This window comes from Liolophura sinensis, chromosome 2 (genome assembly GCF_032854445.1).
Source record: "Liolophura sinensis isolate JHLJ2023 chromosome 2, CUHK_Ljap_v2, whole genome shotgun sequence".
NCBI lineage: Eukaryota > Metazoa > Mollusca > Polyplacophora > Chitonida > Chitonidae > Liolophura > Liolophura sinensis.
Window position 1 is genome coordinate 3,224,490 of NC_088296.1, and position 20,829 is coordinate 3,245,318.

General features: G+C 39.9%; 1 protein-coding gene and 1 long non-coding RNA gene across 2 annotated transcripts in view; one reads left to right on the forward strand and one right to left on the reverse strand.

The window, feature by feature from the left end:
• The first annotated feature begins 2,112 nt into the window (after positions 1-2,112).
• On the forward strand, positions 2,113-5,369 carry LOC135463209 (uncharacterized). Its single transcript, XM_064740522.1, has 2 exons — positions 2,113-2,182; positions 4,575-5,369. Exons 1-2 carry the CDS (start codon positions 2,137-2,139, stop codon positions 5,120-5,122), a joined length of 594 nt encoding a protein of 197 aa, XP_064596592.1. The 5' UTR covers positions 2,113-2,136; the 3' UTR covers positions 5,123-5,369.
• Positions 5,370-18,213: 12,844 nt separating this feature from the next.
• LOC135463218 (uncharacterized) overlaps positions 18,214-20,829 on the reverse strand; it is a 5,414-nt gene continuing 2,798 nt past the window's right edge. Inside the window, exons 4-6 of the long non-coding RNA XR_010443546.1 lie at positions 20,591-20,713; positions 20,141-20,293; positions 18,214-18,363 (exon numbers count right to left, since the gene is read on the reverse strand). This is a non-coding gene — a long non-coding RNA (uncharacterized LOC135463218). The remainder of the gene's footprint in view (positions 18,364-20,140; positions 20,294-20,590; positions 20,714-20,829) is intronic.

The following is a 20,829-nucleotide window of genomic DNA, read 5'->3' on the forward strand; positions in this document are numbered from 1 at the left end:
CTCCGTTAAAAGTGTTAATTTTTTTAAACTCGGTTTCAGGTGTTGGTTTCAGGCGTCAATTAACCAACTGTTAATGAAGTTGGAATGTGAACACTTTGGAGGGTGTTAAAACATCAAGTGACCAGATAACTCTAACAAGTACACTCACTCGCGGTCTTACAGTGTTAAATGTAACAAGAGAGTACCTAACAAACCTCTTCACTTCAAACAGGAATATGTAAGAAATGCTATATAAAAAACCTAAATACTAACTAAAGCTGGTAACATGTAAGAGGGGAGCCGTCAACAGTTAATAAGGATGCAGGGAAGACTGTAGAGATACTGGGCATGAAATTCAATTCAAAATTCATACTCGTATTCCTTGATTAATTTCCAGGTAGAACATAAATACAGGTATCAATGCAATGAACGTGAATGGTTATGAAGCCTCGATAGAATTACGTACAGTTTTCACACAGATCGCCCAAAATACGCATCTCAGTTACGCTTTGATGCAACTGTTCATATAATTAAGACGATAGACGTACAACATAGACAGTAAAACCAGAGCAGCGACGACAGTGTAACAGACGTATAGCCTAGAGAGTAAAACCAGAGCAGTGACGACAGTGTGATAGCTGGCAAATGGTCACACGTATATAACCTGTGAAATATAACCAACGTGCCGATATAATTCAACACGATGAATACATCGCCCCTAGCCCCGGGTTGAGCGGGATTAGACACAATTCTGAAGCAGAACGAAGAGTGAAGAGATTTTGGACGCTCTGTCCATATTGCCAACAAGAGTGTAGAACTTAAGAAACTTACAGTGAAGGTGTTTGATGAAATAACCTTGGCAATTTTTGCCGTAATAACTTCTGACACAGGTTGAAATCCTCACTTTACATAAGATCTTGTATCATGCAAGATCATGCAACAAGGCGACATTTTGTCATACAGACTGCGTGATAGGAGACCTTTGTCACCTTTGTAATGATAGAAGCCCAAATAAGCTTCATTCGCCGTTTGGACTTTCTGTTGTCGTTATCAAATCATCCAAGGTGGACAGATTTCTTAGCCATAGCTGAGCCAACGAGAGCTGGATCCGAGCCAAATACCTCCTTAGTTTGTAATCGGTCAAATAGCTGCGGAGAGAACGCCATTAAATATAGCATTAAGTATACTATACTACTATATTTTTGTTTCTCTCTGCATTTCTCTACACTGCTTGTATATGATTTAGAATTTTGGTACTGTCCTCACATGCTTGATAACGATGTTAAAATGTACATGGAAACGTTGCAAGAAATATATGGCAACTTGTTATCCATGTTGAAACTTTGTGATGCTTGGCATATAGTCATAGCACGAAGGTTGTCCAGCACAGAGAGTGCCCAACACGGAGAGTATCCAGCACGAAGAATGTCCAGCACGGAGAGTGTCGAGCACGGAGAGTGTCGAGCACGAAGAATGTCCAGCACAGAGAGTGTCGAGCACGAAGAATGTCCAGCGCTAATCACAGTCCCTATTAGAGCTGTAGGAGGATTAATCAAAGGTTAGCCAACTCTTGGTGAATAGGCTTTGGGTTATTGCCATTTTAATAGAATTAAGGGCTGGACGTTTTCTTCAACTTAGAAGTAGCGGATTTATTGTAAGATTTTTAACACATTTCGGTTTATCGGTAATAGGATCACTAATACGAATGGTATTAAAACGTAACCTAGAAAAAGGGGAGCTCGGGTTTAACATTTTACTAATTGTTCGAATAGCTTTTCTTCTTCATTTATCTGTGTGAGTGTTTTCTCCCCTTTTTTAACAAAATGTAGAGCACATGTTGGCCTATATGGTGTTCGTCAAATTGCTTTCTTGACCGATGTGCCTTTAGCCTTGGTGGAAAGAATTCCAGTTACAGGTCGCCACTTTCCCTCACAATCACAGTGGATCATAATTTACTTCCTTATTTGTTCTCTGGAAACGCCGTCACATGACGGCACATTATCTCAAAGCACGATTGGTTGTGTTTGTATACAAGGCCCGCGACAAACATTTGTCACGCATTTAATTGGTTGACAAGCTTTAAAAAGGAGAGCGCCGCGAAGGAACGTCACTCTCGTGCTCTTTGCCAACGGTTGTCACATCGTACACGGAGAAATCATGGACAAGCGTATCGTCGCCTTGCTCGGTCTGCTGGCCTTGACGGGTAAGTTCTTGTGACTTGTTTTCTCATTTCATAAATTTTAACATCGTTTTCAGGTACAGTGCTTGAACTTGGCAACGACGTTAGTTTCTACCCCGAAAAATCGTATGCATAATTTCATAAGCTGTTATGGTCCATAGAAAGCCTTTGTTGTAACAATGTATGTCATATCAACTTTCAAATACCACTCACATGTAGTCTTCCTTGAATATGAGCTTCAGAACAGACATTCGCATACCGCCTAATTCTCTCATTTTTGCGATATATAACAGTTTTATTTATTTTTGTATTTGATTGGTGTTTTACGCCGCACTCAAGAATATTTCATTTATATGACGGCGACCAGCATTATGGGCTCGGGGGAAGCCCACGACCATCCGCAGATTTATAGGAATTTGATGTACGTCCATTTGTCAGTTCTCTTGTCTCTTTTCACGTCTGGTTGATCGATGTGAAATACCCACAACTATGTATGCGGTAGTACAGGCGAACTTAATAATGACAAGTATATATAACGAATTAAGGAGGTTTTTTTGCATCCTACTATCATAAATATGTCAACCATTGTATTTGAACGTAAAGGAAAGAAAAAGAGAACAAAGAAAAACATTAGGGGCCTCCGTGGCTCAGTCGGTTAGCCCGCTAGCGCAGCGTAATGACCCAGGAGCCTCTCACCAATGCGGTCCCTGTGAGTTCAAGTCCAGCTCATGCTGGCTTCCTCTCCGGCCGTAAGTGGGAAGGTCTGTGAGCAACCTGCGGATGGTCGTTGGTTTCCCCCGGGCTGTGCCCGGTTTCCACCCACCATAATGCTGGCCGCCGTCGTATAAGTGAAATATTCTTGAGTACGGCGTAAAACACTAATCAAATAAATAAATAAAGAAAGAAAAACATTTAGCACCTTGTATACAAAGTTGAATAGTGTCGGCCAAATTTAATTCCCAATTCAAGTTGATACTTACATATGCACTGCATGGGATATACTTATCTGAACATGTAACCATTCCTTATACGATTCTTTATAGTATAACTACACAACGTCAAGGTACTGTCCATACAAACCAAGTGAACATGTTAATGTCATGGCAGCTGGCCGTGGTCTTAAAATCATTGTATACCTCGTTTTGTATGGGGGTTAGTTGATCGTGGTTGTTTAGCAAATAGGTACAAATCTAGTTGTCAAACCAGACATGCGTAAACCTGAACGTTCCAGGTCAATAAATGCAAACCTTCAAAAGCAATTCACCAACGAACTAAGAATGAACCGCAGGTATATAAAGTATGAAATTAAATTCCTGCTAAGAGAAACAGTCAACAGTTTTCAATGATGTTGACAAATGAATAGTTTATTTATTTTATTTATTTGATCGGTGTTTTACGCCGTACTCAAGAATATTTCACTTCTATGACGGCGGCCAGCATTATGGTGGGAGGAAATCGGGCAGAACCCTGGGGAAACCCACGACCATCCGCAGCTTGCTGGGAGACCTTCTCACGTATAGCCGGAGAGAAACTCATAGAGACCGCATTGGTGAGAGGTTCCTGCGTCAGTGCGCCAAATGAATGAAAATGAATAACTGTTTACTTCAACAGTTATCAAACACCAACAGACGTAATAGTGACTAGATGCCGGATTCTACCAGTTACATGATACCACTTCGCAACTACGTGTATATTGCACTGTCGTCGCTGCTTTGGCTTTACTCTCCATGCTATATTACATAATCTCTTTTGACAAAAAGACTTAACGCTTCTTGTTTCGGTGATCTGAAATATAGATTGCTTTAACTGAAAGAAAAAATCGTAAAACAGCTTTTCGTCATTTTTACCCTTATAACTGGACCTATCAGTCTAGTAGAAAAAGCGGAAAGGCATCAGACTGATTTTCGAAGGTTTGTGAAAACAAGACTATGTTTCTCAAAACTGTTAATCTCACGTGTCATAATTTCTGTCACTACTCTAAAATTAAAGTAATATATAATTAAGACGTAAATTTTTTCTAGAACATCTTTAAGGCACTGTATACGAAGTGGCATGTATATACAAGTCTATAGATCATTTCATATTGGGGGGGGGGGTCTACTTGGAGGGGCGGGTAACGTAGGCTCGAAGAGACCCCACGGAGCTTCTGTTTACTTCCTTTCTCAAAACAATATTTTAATACTATACTAGAGTGTATACAGTGTACTGGTTTGAAATGTAATGTCTATTTAATCGAAGTCGTGTGATATTAATTTATTTATATCCTTTTTTACGCAACTCGTAAGCTATAATGACGGCTGCAAGTCAAAAAGTTAACCCTCCTAAAAGAAAACTGACCAGCACTAGTTTCAGTTTTCATTGCCTGCAAGTTTAAATATTAATTTATGCCAGTACCTTTCTTTTCGGTTTTCCTTAGTCTGTGCCGTCGCCCAAGATCCGGAAACTCCCGATGATGACTTGGAAGAAGAGTCTGGCCGCCTGGATGTTATCCGCAATCTGATTGGGGACGTGTCATCCTTCCCGGACTGGTTTCAGCAAATCATCGCGAAGAAGTTAGCGGCGATCGAGGAGCGTTTGGCGAACAGACCCGAAGGCGGTAGACGAGGACCTCCGAGGCGACGAGGCCGACACTCTAGGCTGTTCGTGCCCACCGAGGAGGAGCTGGAAGGCATTGAGGTGCCGGAGTGGTTTACGAAGGTCATCGAGCAGCTGAAGAAGAAGAAGAAGGGAGGTCGCCACCCAAGGCCGCCTACAGAGCCAAGAGAGCCAAGGGAGCCTATCGAGTTCGGCGACGACGTCCCGGAATGGTTCAAAACCTATTTTGAGGAGTTTCAGGCCAGGCGTAAGGCTCTGCGCGAGTCCCGCCATGACCAGAGACCAGAGGGAGGGGACGGAAGCGGACGTAGAGGCCCTAAAAGAGGCGGGGGACCACCGAGACGTCGAGGGGGACGCCCAGAGGCGTAAGCTGTCCGTCACACACGCACCGTGCCATCAGGAGCTGAGTACAACAGCAACATGAACCTATACAAAACGTATGCCCATACATTACTATGACACGCTGACTGATGGTCTTTTCTGTATACTGTACACCCATTTCTTACTGCTTACTTACACGTCAAATCTGTACAAATTTTGTTTTCTTTTTTAAAACCTCAATTAATCAGTTTCTTCTGTTTTCTTATTTTATTTAAGGAATAAGTATAAATCTCATCACCCTTTATTGCTTGTTCTTTTGTACGTTGTTGTTCTCAATTCTTGGGAATAAAAAATCGGTGCATAACCATATAGCTATTAATTTTACGTCTTTGTCTACCAATGCTAAGACGATCGGTTTGTTTTTTAATTCACTATTTAAAGCGACATTCACCGACTGAAAATTAACGCCATCTTGAAGAATATTCCGCTGATACGATGGCGATCAGTGTTAAGGGTGGAAGAAACCGGAGTAGCTTGGATAAACTATGCGCATATATCGAGACAGCGCCCATCCGAGCACTTTATGCGTACGTGGCAGCCGAAGTGATGCTAAAAGCCATTGCCTTAGAATATTGGCAAGAAATGTGCGTTTATACTGAAATACTTTGCTGCAGCATTGTGAACCTGTGGGTCATTCAAAACTCCTGGATATGTTGATAAAATCAAGGTCTCTATTAAGGAATTTTAACTTAAGGGACAGCCCATTTATCGCAGCTTGTACTGTTCTGACAGGTTGATAAAGTCGAAAATAGGATATGTCTTGAACTAAACGGATCGCATGGAGTGATACAGAAAGCGTAAAAGAGGATGTTACTTCTGCTACAACTTTACTTAATATTTTACCAGTGAGTGCGTATTCGACTATACCTGGAGCGTGTGTGCTGTTTGCTCTTTTCGATAAATCTACTCGGTAGCCAACAGTTGACGTGAATAGACTCATTATTAAACGTCCTCCTACCATAGCCTCCAAGTTAGGATCTAAACCCGGTCGGGTCATACCAAAGACTTTAAAAATTGAACTTGCCACCGCCTCGCTTGACGCTTAGCATTGAGAGGTTAGAGTGAGGAAACAGGACTGGTTGGCCCGGTGTCGGTATAATGTGATTGGGTGGGGTGTCATGTCTAGTGTCTCCGGCATGATACTTCAATGTTGCCACAAGAAGAGACAACATATGTACACACATCTAGTGACTCCTTGCCGTCATATGAATGAAAAATTGTTCAATACAACGTTAAACCCCAAGCATATATACATACATATTCCTACCGTGGCTGCCTTGACCTCGTTGACTGGATGATACTTTGCCAATACCCAAAACATTGTGATTTAAAATTTCCCTACCGTCAACCGTGGCTAACGTACCGACAGTTTTTTTCCCAAATTAACTAACCTGTTCTTAGGATGGTCCAAACAAACACAATCCATAACAATCCCATTAATTCACAAAATGCACATTTACCCTGATGTCACCGCCATCTTCGTCACGTGATCGATGTGGTCACTCAAAAGGTCATTTAAGGGAGATAATTAATGGACTCATCGTCCATATATCTGCATGCATTTACGTCTTACAGAGGCTGACAAAAGTTCATGACCTCAAGGTCAGTCTCATCAAAGCTATGTGATAGCGGTAAGTTCAATAACTACAAGGGCATACTCTAGGAAAATATGATTATTTTTGTGTGTGATATCATAGACCCGTTTTGGTTCGGCGAGTTTCAAAACAGGTTAATCAATTCGTGGAGGCAGAAAAGATTTTATACAACTCAAATATAACCGACTTTGGTTATTTTTGAAAAAGATTCATGTGTGTCACAGTGACATTTTTTTCAGTTTTCAAAATTAAGCTCCGTGGCCCGTAACCTGTTAGCACCAGACAAATTGAACAAACTCTCCGGTCGTACGTGGGAAGGTTTGCAAACAACCTGCGGATGGTCGTGGGTTTCCCCAGGCTTTGCCCGTTTTCCTCCCACAATAATGTGACCGCCATCGTACAAGTGAAATATTCTTGAGTACGGCGTAAAACACGAATCAAATGAACAAATAAAAAAGCAAATAAATATATAAATATTCTCATTTCCGTACTTCGCTCAACTTTTGTGATGTCAGTATCTAAAAATAAACGATATAATACTGGATTTTACGGATTCTGGGTTAATTCAGATCTCTCAGGCGTTAGACTTGAACTTAACAGTGAAGTTAGTTTGGATACAGAAACGTCCTGTGGATAATGCCAACAGTTGTTATCCATAGAAACACTTCCTTGTCATTTTTTACGTCCTATCAACGTCTAAATATGCCTCAGGTAAGTTATCACATATATATAGACTTCCTTAAATACAGGCGCCTTAACAGACATTCACATACCCCTCACCAAAAATACTGGACGTTCCAGGTCAATAATCGCAAGACTACAATCCCAAACAACGCAAACCACCAAATAACTAAGTAGGTGCATTTTACACACTAAGACATCAGTCCCAGTTTCTTGCTTTATAAGTTGTAAAGTGACAAGAGGCCGTATTTCACCGGTTACATGTGACTATTTACCAGCTATCACACTGTCGTCGCTGCTCTGGTGTTACTCTCTATGTTGTACGTCTTTAATTATATCATAATTATTTTAAATACTTTCTTTGGTCTTTAGTATAATCTTGCGATTATTGACTCGTAACGTTCATTTTTGGTTGACGACTGAGTCACGAATGTCAGTTTCACATAAATTCATAGGTGTAAAGAGAAGCTGTCGCCAGTTTTCAAAGTCGAGAGACGTTATTGTAGTTAGGCGTGTGATTTTAATAAAAATCACGATGCTTATTCAACACGATGCTTATTCAATACGTAGCTTATTCAACACGAAGCTTATTCAACACGATGCTTACTCAACACGATGCTTACTCAACACGATGCTTATTCAACACGATGCTTACTCAACACGATGCTTACTCAACACGAAACTTCTTCATGTATTTACATTTACGTGAACAGCTAGAATAACACCCTGGGTGGAGGGAATTGACAACAGGCCGTACTTCACCGATTCACCTGAGCTACCACTCTGTCGTCGCTGCTCTGTTGGTTTTTTTTCTCTCTTTGTTGTACGTCTTAATTATATTAATCAGCACGAGTCTTACTCAACACGATTCTTATACAACACGATGCTTATACAACACGATGCATATACAAAACAATGCTTAGTCAAAGATGCTTATTCAACACGATGCTTATACAGCTCCTAGCCCTGGGATTTTCAGCCACTGAATTAGGCACAGCTTTGACGAAGGTCGCCAGTTCTGTCCCCGTGTTATACATGTGGCCACCCTACAATGTGCTTCGAGTCTCCCTTCCTGCTAAGTTGAACTGTTCCTCACCGGTAGCCGTTGTATGGTAGTCTTTTGTCTAATGTCGACCATCCCTCTATAAGTTTGTCACACGTGATCGGATCTGGATCTATGACGCGGATGTTTTTGTCTGGAAGACTGGTCAACTCTCCGTGGCATAAACATCGACCAGCTCTTTGTGGCATAAACAAAACGTGACTGTCTCACCCGCCTTGACTGTGTACTCTATTTTGTGTGGGGAGTAGCTGTCTTTGGGTGATTTGGATAAAGGTTTCCACACTTTATGAGGCTAGAGTATCAAGCGGTCAAATTGAATTAATGCTCTAGTCAAAACACATGTATATAAAATGTATGTGTGTGTATGTATGTTAATATACAGGAAAGATAATATAACTAATGACGTACAGCGTAGAGAGTGGTCACACGCAACCGGTAAAATACGGCCTCTTGTCAATTTTCCTCAATCTGGGTTTTATTCTAACTGTTCATGCAAATGCTTAAACAGCAGTAAATTGCATGCCTCCTAGCACCATGACTTAAGCAGAATTAGGTAAAAAAAATACAGCGACGTCACTGGTCTAGAATTACTTAAAACGGTGTGACGTCTATCACATTTAAAATACAATACCATTAAGAGGTATAAATATAATATATAATACAATATAAATGAGAAAATGTTGAAAATTTCTCTTATTCCAGAGTAGATACATGAATAACCGCTTCATTGCGATCATTGACTTGGAACCCCCTATGGTTGACGGCTGGTATACGAATGTCTGTTTCGACACATACACTCATAACTGTTTTAATTTCGCTTAAAACGGTGCCAGGGGCTGTATGTTCATCGGGTATAGAATAAGATTCTATGAACGGTTGCAACTGAGATCGAACATAATTTTATTGTCTACAAGTTATACGTGAGAATATTACACAATTTGGATGCTGATTTCATTCATTCGCCTAGAGCATTCCTTGAGTCTTTCCAACAAGATTGAAAACTGCTTCTCTTTTAAATCCGTCTTAATTTAATAAGTCATATACTGTCTTGTGTTAGTTGTTTTAACCTACATGTACCTTAAAACTGAGTCTTGTGTTAACTGTTTTCACCTACATGTACCTTACAACCGAGTCTTGTGTTAACTGTTTTCACCTCCGTGTACCTTATAACTGAGTTTTTGTTAACCTTTTCACCTCAGTGTACCTTAAAACTGAGTCCTGAGTCTTGTGTTAACTTCTTTTACCTCCGTGTACCTTAAAACTGAGTCTTGTGTTAACGGTTTTCACCTCCGTGTACCTTAAAACTGAGTCTTGTGTTAACTGTTTTCACCTACATGTAGCTTAAACCGAGTCTTGTGTTAATTGTTTTCACCCACATATACCTTAGACTGAGTTCTGTGTTAACTGTTTTCACCTACATATACCTTAGACTGAGTCTTGTGTTAACTGTTTTCACCTACATTCAACTGCAAGAAAAGCATGTAGATGTGATTAAACTAACAAATGCCCGGATGTCCACATTCTCGTTCAACATCAGTCCAAATGGCTCTAGTTTGTGTTCACGCTCATATTTAGACCTGTGAAAATGGCATATCCGTCTTTTAGCTGCTATTCATAGTTTTGCAATGATATCATAGCTGCCCTGAGCAAATTATCAGCACACTGTTCATGTGAATAGAGTATTGGAGGTGAAAACAAAGTGACATTAACCCAGGTGGAAAAGGTACTAAAGAGTGAGTGAGTGAGTGCTTGGGATTTAACGTCGTACTTAACAATTTTTCAGTCATATGACGACGAAGGAATCCTTAGAGTGCATGTTACGTACCTCTTTGTTGCAGGACGGATTTCCACCGCTCTTTTATCTAGTGCTTCTTCACTGAGACGCCTTACCGAAGGCAAGTAAGTCGCCCCACCCGAGTCATTATAATGATACGGGTCAACCAGTCATTACACTATCCCCTTCATGCTGAGGTACAAGAGAAGATTTTGGCATAAAAAATGAAAAAAAAATTCTTTCAGGAAAAGTAATCAGAATGTCATTAGCCTTCAGAAATAATAGTTTCAGTGCCCTGTAGTTGTGTAAACTCCAGCAATCAGCAAAAATCAGCATTCCGCCCATTTATCTCCATGTTATTTGTCACCTCCTGCTCCTTGCCAGGGACCCGGATGTTCGAAACTATCAATATTAAATATAGCTGATAATGAATAACCTCTCAACAAATATTTTCAGATGTGCTTACATCAAGGTTTTAGCATATGTCATGCTGAGGTATGTGTATATATGCAAACACTTTGAAATAAGCAGTCTAAATAATCAATCCAGCCATGTATCTAACCAGCAAGGTCATTTGTCGTCAGGCCGAAGGAAGCAACGCAGTACCGTGTCATCACTTTGCACTATCGTGTCGTCGCTTTGCAGTATCGTTCCATTGCTTCGTTCTATCTACGGGCGATGGAGGGATAGTGTGACGGTAAGATGACTGTCTTAACGGGCTTCCATACAAATGAAATATAGTTTCAAATTTTCTGCCAGTATATTTTCACTTTATTTAATACCGCTACTTTTGTTTCCCAATTTTCTTTATGCCGTTGCGCAAGACGATCCGGAAGGCCCGGATATTATCCGCAATCTGACGGGTGTCTTCGTTCACGGACAGGTTTCAGCAAATAATTGCCAGCAAGCTAGCGGTGATCGAGGAGAATTTGGCCGCCTGTTCGTGTTCACCGAGGAGGAGTTGTCAGGGATCGAAGTGCTCATGTGGTACGCGATGGTACATGAGCAGCTGAAGGGAGATCAGCGTTCCAGACCGCCCATGCAACTCACAGGGCCCAGACAGCCCATAGAGTTTGACGACAACGTTGCTGATTAGTTCAGAGCCTATTTTGATTTGGTCCAAACACGCCTGTCGGCATTACATGGGTCCTGCCAAAACCAGAGATCTGCGGGAGGGGACGGAAGTGGACATAGAGGCGCCATGGAGGACGCCCTGATGTGTAAGGTACCCGTCACACTTGCACCTTGCCGCCAGAAACTGAGAATAACAACAACGCGTGCTGGCCAAACATATCGGCCTGGACTCCACAGTAGTACACTCTCTACTAGACTTTGGGCTGTCACCACAAGTTACCTCAAGTCGTAACAAGTTTCGTTTCTTTTCTTTAAAGCCTCAGTTATTTACTTTCTGTTGTGTTCGAACTTCACTTGAGGCAGAGGCCTACATAAAAGCCAGAAGAGAATGAAGCTTAACATGGTGCTTGCCGCCATCCTGAAGAAATTTTTCCCTTGTGTTATGGCCGTCTATCCTTACTGCGCATGTGCTCCTCTTTATGCTCGTGCTATGGTTTTGAATAATAAAGACGTCACCCAATGAGTGACGATGAGTTCTTGGTGTCGAAGTTAAACCAATTTAACATTATGATTTAGTAAAAAGTGTTGTAACCGGATTTTATTTGCACTGACATCGATGTGCAACATAACGATCTGTAGACATGAAGGCTTCCTCTCCGGTCGTACATGGGGACGTCCGGCAGCAACCTACAGATTTTGAGTTTTCCCCCAGGCTCTGCCCGGTTTCCCCCTACCTTGATGCTGGTCATGTAATATTCGCGAGTAGGCCTGTGAGGCGTAAAACCACCAATCAAATAAATAAATCAAAATCAAATCGATGTCGGTCTTGTGAAGTTAGGCGACAAGTTACAAAAAATTATCCTGTGGACCTATGGAATTGGGACCTTTGCTTATGCCACAGGCGACAATTCATCCCCAGTGTCCTCCCGCGGACCTGTAATCTGCATTCACAAATACCATTGCTCTAGGTGTCCATCGGAATCAACACCTGTAACAGTCTGGATTTCACCGGTAGCCAATTAACACACTGTCGTCAATGCTTTGATTTTAATCTTTACGTTGGTCTTTTTATATTAAGTGGTTTTTCAGGTAACTGCATGCCCCGACACCCACCCATCCACGCCCCCCCCCCTCCCCCAAATCGGTTTTCTCCTCTCAGAAACTTGATCGCCGTTAATAAAATGGAATATAAGCCATTGTTGGAGATGCCTCAAATTAGCCTATTATTAATGCGGTGGCCACCGAGAAAAAAAGATGCATTTTAAACAACGACATCGGTGGTTCAGGCCTGTAGGATCCGGTCTTCATCGAAAATGCTTTATATATAAGCGTCAAGTCCGACATTCCTATACCATTCGTAGTCCGTAATGGGCGTTCCAAGTCGATAATCGCAAGATCCATTTCCACAACAACGTTTAACACTAACTCCCGAAGACAAAGGTATGTAAGAAATTATACAAATAAGAAATAAAGCCGGTAACACACAAGAGAGAAGCGGTCATCAGTTTTCAATGATGCCGGGCAGACAATGAATATTCCAGGCATGAATTCCATATCAAAGTTCAAATTCGTAGTCCGTGAATGGGTTCCATGTCAAATAACAGCTAAACAAGTATCTCAGCCGCGCTTTAATTGCAACTGTTCATAAAGGCATCATGCTGATGTAATTAGCATGGCTACCTTTACGGCCCCTAGCCCCAGGTTAAGCGGTATTAGATACAGTTTGAAAATGACGAGCGTTACAGACCCCAACCGATCAGATTATGATTCAACAGTAACGGACGATTACGTCTTTCCCGTTAATATGTAAAGATCTCATGCTACAAGAGGTGCCATCTATGATGTTACACATGACATACAAGATAGACGGTTACACTGCGCAACCAGCGCCATCTATGTTGTTAAATACCATGTACGTGATAGATATGTACATAGGGATAACAGCGCCGTCTATGTGGTTGATCACAATGCAGATCGCCGGAGATTCTGAACGCTCTGTCCATACCTGCCAACGAGAGTGTTATACTCATTGAAAAAATTTGAGAAACTTAGAATGAAGGCGTTTGATGGAGACTCTGGCCAACCAAGTGATCCCGGTACCACGAAAGTGCTTCAATTGCTTCATGAAAATTCGGGACGTTTAATAACTGGGATGATAAATATTTTGACCAGTGGAGTTGACTGTTCTCATGGTTTGATCGCCATTTCTGCTCCGCAATCCGGTATGCTTCTCGTCTCACTTATACTAGATAGCTCCGTCAGTCAAAGACGGAAGCCCATTGGTGACAAAGTTTTAAATCAAATCTATAAATTGTTACAACGAATTTAAAAATAGAAATGACGATCTCTGAAGCCGGTATAACGATCGTTCATACGAAATTGAAACCGTTAAAATAATTTTATAACAGTTGTAACGAACTTAAAATCGTTATAACGAATTATATAAAGTTCGAAATAAAGATAAATTTATTGATTTATTAGATTCGTGCTTTACGCCGTACTCAAAAATATTTCGCTTCCACGACGGCGGCCAGCATTATGGTGAGAGGAAACTCGAAATAATGAATTTTAAACTGCTTTATAACTGTGCAACCAACAGGTCATCGTATAGATTCTCATGATGCACTTAAAACACGAAAATAAAAAGGAAGTTGAAATTAAAGGATTTTATTAATACGTATGTTTCAGTCTTTGTTTACATATAAAAGTACAAACATACAAACGTACAAACTGTTCCACATATCGTATTAGTCAGACTGTACAATTCTGTATAAGAACAGATTCCACAGCTCTTCCTCAAAATCAGCATTTATACAACTCTTATCGTTCTGCATTAAAACAAGCGTGGTTATTTTTAAGGCGCGTTCATTAAAAATGTCATAGGCGTTGTATTTCTGCGCACTTTTCTGATTACGTTAACGTTTTTTTTTTCTTTCTTAATTAAAATGCAAAATACATGTAGGTGTTATTATCTATATACAATTAGATAAAAATTTGTCCACAATTATTTAACTTCAAACGGTTAACATATATCCGTAGATACGATCTATTTAAAAGTGTCCAAAACGCAACAATTTTAAGATTTTACTCTTGAATATGCATTGTTTCATAGCGCTAACTGGTAAACAGTTCCTTCTTCGCAACAAAAGCAACAATCATAACACGAGTCCTCACTTTTTGGAGACTCGTACATTGCTTAAACAACGATCCCATTAGCACAAAATATCCAATACTTTCTCGTCTACCTTGTGCACAGTCCTGACAAACTTTGACCCCAAAAAACCATTAATCCCTATCAGTATGTCAGAAGGCTTCGTGTTTGATAGACATAAGTAAATGGCATATACATTTCTGTAAAAGCGTGCATATGCAGAACAGTAAATATGACAAGTAGAAAGATTTGGGGGAACACCTAAAAATAGTTGAAGACACAAAATATACCTATAAACATGAGTCATTTTAATTTTTGAATTTCTAACCGCTGACGTTAGTTATGCAATCATTTGTTCGGCTTTGGCCGCCGTTTTTACCCATTGGCGTGGCTCGTGCAATTCAGTCCTTGTGATTTGTTGTAAACGACAATACAGACCTATATGACCCGTGCATTTATACCAGTAACAGCTGTTCAAATTTCTGCTATTTCCTATTTATCCTTGACCTATAAATATGCGTTCTCGAACGACATTTTGTATGAACTACTCGATTAATTGCCGGCTCGCTGTAGTGACGCGTTCTTCATCGGTCCTGAGCTCCGATTGGTCAAGGCACATTCAGAGAAAATGCCAGGATTAAATATCGCAATTATAACTTACTATTTTCGTAGGATAAGATAGATGGAAAACAATATGTTTATCAGAAATATAGTTGTACGTGCATGGAATAATACATACGCTCGTGTCCCCAATACAAAACAAATTCAACAATCAACAACGATGAGAACCAACAACAGTATTTGGCAATAACAAGTGAAATTTTGCCTTTTTAAATTCGTTTCAAATAAAATACACATTATGACGTCAACTTTCCAAATGACTTCGAAATTTGATCATTATAATCCGTCCCACTTAGTCATGAAGTGTTACCATATCTAGCGAAAGTGTTACCACATCAAGCGAAAGTGTTACCACATCTAGGGAAAACTCATTACGCATACATATCGTTGACTTTTGTAGCACTTTGGTAATATGGCAATAAGGTTAAAAATATTCTCAAAAATAAAGAATAAATAAATTTGAAAAAAAAGACTACCAAACACTAAGCAGTCATTGAGTCAATAAAAACTCAGCTTGTGGGCCTCCCTGGCCGACGTGGTTAGCGTGCCAGCTCGGTGTAAAGACCCAGGAGCCTTTCACCAATGGGGTCGCTGTGAATTCAAATCCAGCTCCTGCTGGCTTACTCTCCGGCTGTACGTGGAAAGGTCTGACAGCAGCCTGCGGATGGTCGTGAGTTTCCTCCGAGTTCTGTCAGTTTCCTCCCACAATAATGCTGGCCGCCGTCGTATAAGTGAAATATTATATATATATATATATATATATATATATATATATATATATATATATATATATATATAGACGATTTTTCTTTTGAAAACTTCATAAATTACATTTCCATACATAAGGCTACCTAGAATCGCCGAAATTATTAACTATAAACATTAGCAAAATGTATAAAACTTCAATTAACTTCATTTCAAGATATGTAACCAAACAGTTAATAGTAAAATCTTTTCAAAAACACCACAAAGTATGAAACTCACATAGCAAAGTAGAAAACACTGACGTTGTCCCTTAGGTTGTTCACAGACAAAATCCTTTCAACAGTTTCAAAGAAAATCACAAAACGTTATCTTCTGAAAGTCTAGCCTCTGTATTTCCCTGTGTGTACAGACACCGTCAAAGTAAATTAACTTGCCATTCTACCTTGTAACGCCATATCTGAAAATTGTACAAAATCGACACTTTCTCTTGAAGATTCCGGTTTTCGCGGACCGGATCTTAACATTGGAAGAGAGCGGATGTGACGTATGCAGTACTGCGCGCACCAACTACCTCCGCTCCGCTATCACGTGGACGCCATGTGGATTTCGCCAATGTTATTCGGATTTCCTACAAGACAATCTTAACCAGGATTAGAAAACACTGGGAAATAATCAAAACTGCCAGCAGCAAGCCTCGACTAGATCCAGCATTCGTGTCGTTGATGGACTTCCCCGTGCGGGCTTTCAGCGTTGTTGTTGTGGTTTCTTTTGTGGGAGTGTTTGTTGTCTCGGAAGGCTCCGTGGCGACGAGTACTTTGTCCACGATATGAATTATACCATGCGTTGTTAGGATATTACTCCGCACGATACGACCTCGTACTCGACCACAGGTGACAAAAACATCTAAGAAAACAAAAAGGAATACACACAATAGGATACAGTTAAGACGCAGAAGTTTCTCGAGGGATAATCAACTATTGTTTTCACAGCTCTTATCTGTTACTCACACAAAACAATTCTTTCGTCTTCAATTTAAATATGATTGCAAATCATTGATATAAAATGCCCCAATGCTCCTTACAGCGCATGCCTTCCTCCCTAACTGCCTCCGCTAGCAAATTTTTCAAAGAAATCTTGATCAACGCCGAGGTCGTTGGGCTCAGGGTGATCAAGTGATGTCAGACGACAAAAACGCTCTGTTTCAACAGTTGTTTCTGATCATACATGATACAATTGTATTCTCTTCATCTAAAGTATTCATAAATTCTAACCAACACCTGGAGCAATTTTACTGATGAATTCTGATTATAGTTCAGTGGGAGGGTATTGTGGGTGAGATTCAGTCTACGTGCGTCGCACTGGCCCCAGTGGTCAAATGGTAGTAGTGATGTAAAGCGAACGTAGAGAGCGGCACTTGCACCACAAGCCTCCGAGAGCGCAAACTAAATGTACGAATTTTGCACCACAGGCAAAGGGACAAAATAGGCCTACTATGGAGACACGATTTTAGTCTTATCTCCCCCTGGTAAAGAATCCTTTAAAACATTTTTGGAATCGGATCGAGGTCAAGGTCATTACCAAAATTTACTGGATTAATGCTTGTTTCAACTTATAGGCCTATAGGCTTCGCACTCACCATGACCGGACCGGGAAAAGGTTACGTTATTGCGCGTGAAATTGTTCACGCGCGTCCTTGTCAGCAAGTCCTCCAGTGTCAATATCTCGCCAAGTAACACGTGTCTCCACGTGACCTGTGAATTGAAGATTGGCAATCAGACATATACTGGAGTTTAGGGTCGCTATCAACAAAATTTCCGTCCTATCACCATGGTGTCTCCCTCCAGCAGATCCAAGCTACAGTTTTTTTTTGATTTATGTTCACGGTCGCTCTTAGAAATTGTTTACTTACACAACAGGGAATATTCTGAAAGCTCGGTGGTGTACTCCGGGAACCCAGCTTCCACCACCCACCCAGCCCCACCTAGAGACCTAACCGTTGAGGAAAATTCTTGTACAAAGTGTTCCACATCTGAGACTTGTATCAAATAAACAAATTTTAGACCTGAACATCTGAATAAATGTATAAAAAAGTGCAAATATATCACAAACTGTTATATTTCTGATTAATGACCTATAACGTGTTATATACAAAGTTGATGTGTGGTGCAAGATACAAATGTCTGAATATTCAACACCTCGATTAACATATTCATCAGGAATATGTCTATTTCTACCAGTAAGGATATGTTATATATTATTATACGTTTACGGGTCAGTAAATAGCTTCATTCATGTTGAGAATACTGCCAGAGGGTTCTAGCTCTGATATATATGTAATACCATGTGTAAAAAAAACCTGAGCATTATGTCATATATGATCAGACAGCAAAAAATAGGTTGTTTTTTTTTACCTCTTCTATATGCCGATTGCTACTGAGCATGCGCTCTACGGCAGAACCCTGTTTGCGGTTCACAGTGTCATCAGGTGCCAGAACTGTGTGGAGCTGAGTTGTGTCGCCAAGGTAACGCTGCCACGAGCGGACTATCAATGTGTGAAAAATGTTCCTAAAAACAAGACAAAGAGGGATGGACACAGGCATTCTTGTAACCTATTAGTAAGTGAACGAACGATTGAAAATACTTGGGTCATGGAACACTCTATTTCAACACGTTTAGATTATTGAGTATCTCGTTCTGCATGTGAAGATATTTGTTTTATTAGGGTTGAAAAATATTCCTGAGTACGGCGTAGAACGCCAATCAAATTACCCAATAAATATAACGGGTGAAGAATCTGGGGCCATGTTAGGTCTCACCGTACACGGTTATGAAGCATTTCCATTGGTGATTATTAGGGAATGTGAAATATTTATTTTCACTGTGTTGGGTGTTAAAAAAATTCATAGAAAATTCTTCATGCAGATTTGTGATAATTTCCTGTCTAATTTTGACCTGTGAATGGAATTTCATGACGTGGAAAGGTTGTTTCGGATTAGTAGGTGGTTTCCACAAAAACTGGCATAAATTTCCCAATAGTTTTAATGCTCATTATTTGTCTGGGGTTTCCTTCCTTTTGAAGATCACAACTAAATTTGGACTGCTTGTTTTCTTGTATTTTTAAATACACCAAAGTCTGTTGTCTGAGTGATGCTAGAATGTATTCTGCTATTGCAGCAGATTGTTCTGTTAAATGGAACGCACACATTCTATTAATTCAATATAAGATTCTATTAGACAGAGAGGATATTATGTTGAATATGACCGAGTGCTACGTTATAACAACGAAATGCATTCTAGGATCGCTCAGACAGCAGACCTTCTGTTAAAATTAATCAATTATTTTTAGTGTAATTTTTTAGTAACACTGTAAAAGTTAACACTGGTAAGAAACTGTCTTCGGATCTTACAGGAGAATTGCTAGTTTAGTTGATAGAGAGGTGAACAGAAGAAATTCCTGTTAAATTAAAGCACATGTCCTCGATCGCGTGGTGCTACCAAGGCCCCAAGGACAATCAAAACGTGTTAATCCACCAACTTCCCGCCTTAGCATAAGTTATTAACACTGAACAATTTGAAAATAATTCCGGTCACGTGACGTCGTGTTTGGTGTTTAGCATACTCGAAGTGATATTTTGCTCGATCCTGATTGATTCGTCCATATTATACGGTCTCTTAAGATATTTTTGAAGTTCTATTTACCTCTTTTTAGAAAACCTTAAAGGCAAAGAACACACCAGCATGAAGTACAGATGAAAGGCCATTAAATATTGACCGCGAAAATAGTTCATTTTATTTTTAGAACATTTTTCGACCTAACATTTAAAACTTTGGATTCTACTGTGGCCTTTTGTGATTATATTAGACCAGAGATGTCACTTCAGCCACTTTTTGCCACTTGACACACAAATATTGCTATATTTCATCATCCTAAATGCATCTTTATTTATAGCTATGAATGCATTCAACAAATGGACCTGGAAACGAACTATTTTAACATTGCTGTGACGTTACTGATATCCTCTGGGTCCCAACACACCATCAAAGATCCTATGTTTTAAATGCATTTTATTAGGTCGAAAAATCTTCTATAAAATTCTGTAATAAATAAATCAAACTATATTGCTGCACACACTTTAGTTTAGCGTTTTCTTTGCTTTTTAGTGTTGACATCATTATGAGGTATTTATGTGTTACTGAACGGGCATATTAAATACCAAAATTCAGGTGAAATACAGTAAGACTCTTGTGTTCTCTATATTTAAGATTTACATTTAAAACTTAAGGCTGTGTTAATGAGCAAAACCAGAAGGGAAAGCGAAAGTGAATTTTACGTTGTACTCACCTGAGGTTAGCTTCCTCTCGGACACCTCCCGAGCAGTGTAGGGTGAGAAATTCAGGAGGCCCTCGATGACGTAGATGATCCCGTTTGTACATTTCATGTCGGGTTTGGACATAATTATGCTGTAGTCGCGGTAAATGCCTACGACGAAGGCATCTGCGAATATGATGTCATTTGGATGTTTCAGTACTTCAAAATACACCACATCTTAATTGCAGAAATCCATTACAAAGCTAAAGGCGTTTGCTTCTTTGCAAACTCTGCTCTCCGTTAAATGTGATGAATCGCTTTCTACATTATTCAGAAATTTTAACCACACAAATACAAAAAAAGTACACAACCTAACAAAGATGGAAAAGACATTGTTCACTATTTGCTTAATGGGGAAATACTGTGTTTTTCTTCCAAGACAAACGTTTTTAAGCATACAGTAGCCTTTATTTTACTTCATACCTTGAGTTTCTTTCGCGAAGCGGAAGGTGATATTGTGCCCGGTTGTAAAATTCCAACTGTTTCTCTGCGAATTGATATAGGTTCGGTTCACTACAAGATTGGCACCAAGTGACCAAGAAAAAGCTGCAAATATATTAAATATATACATATATTTTATATTTGTAAAATATAAAATATTTGGACACAGGGCAATGACTAGGGGAGGTAGTCATCGATATATGATCTCCGGTTTTTACGTG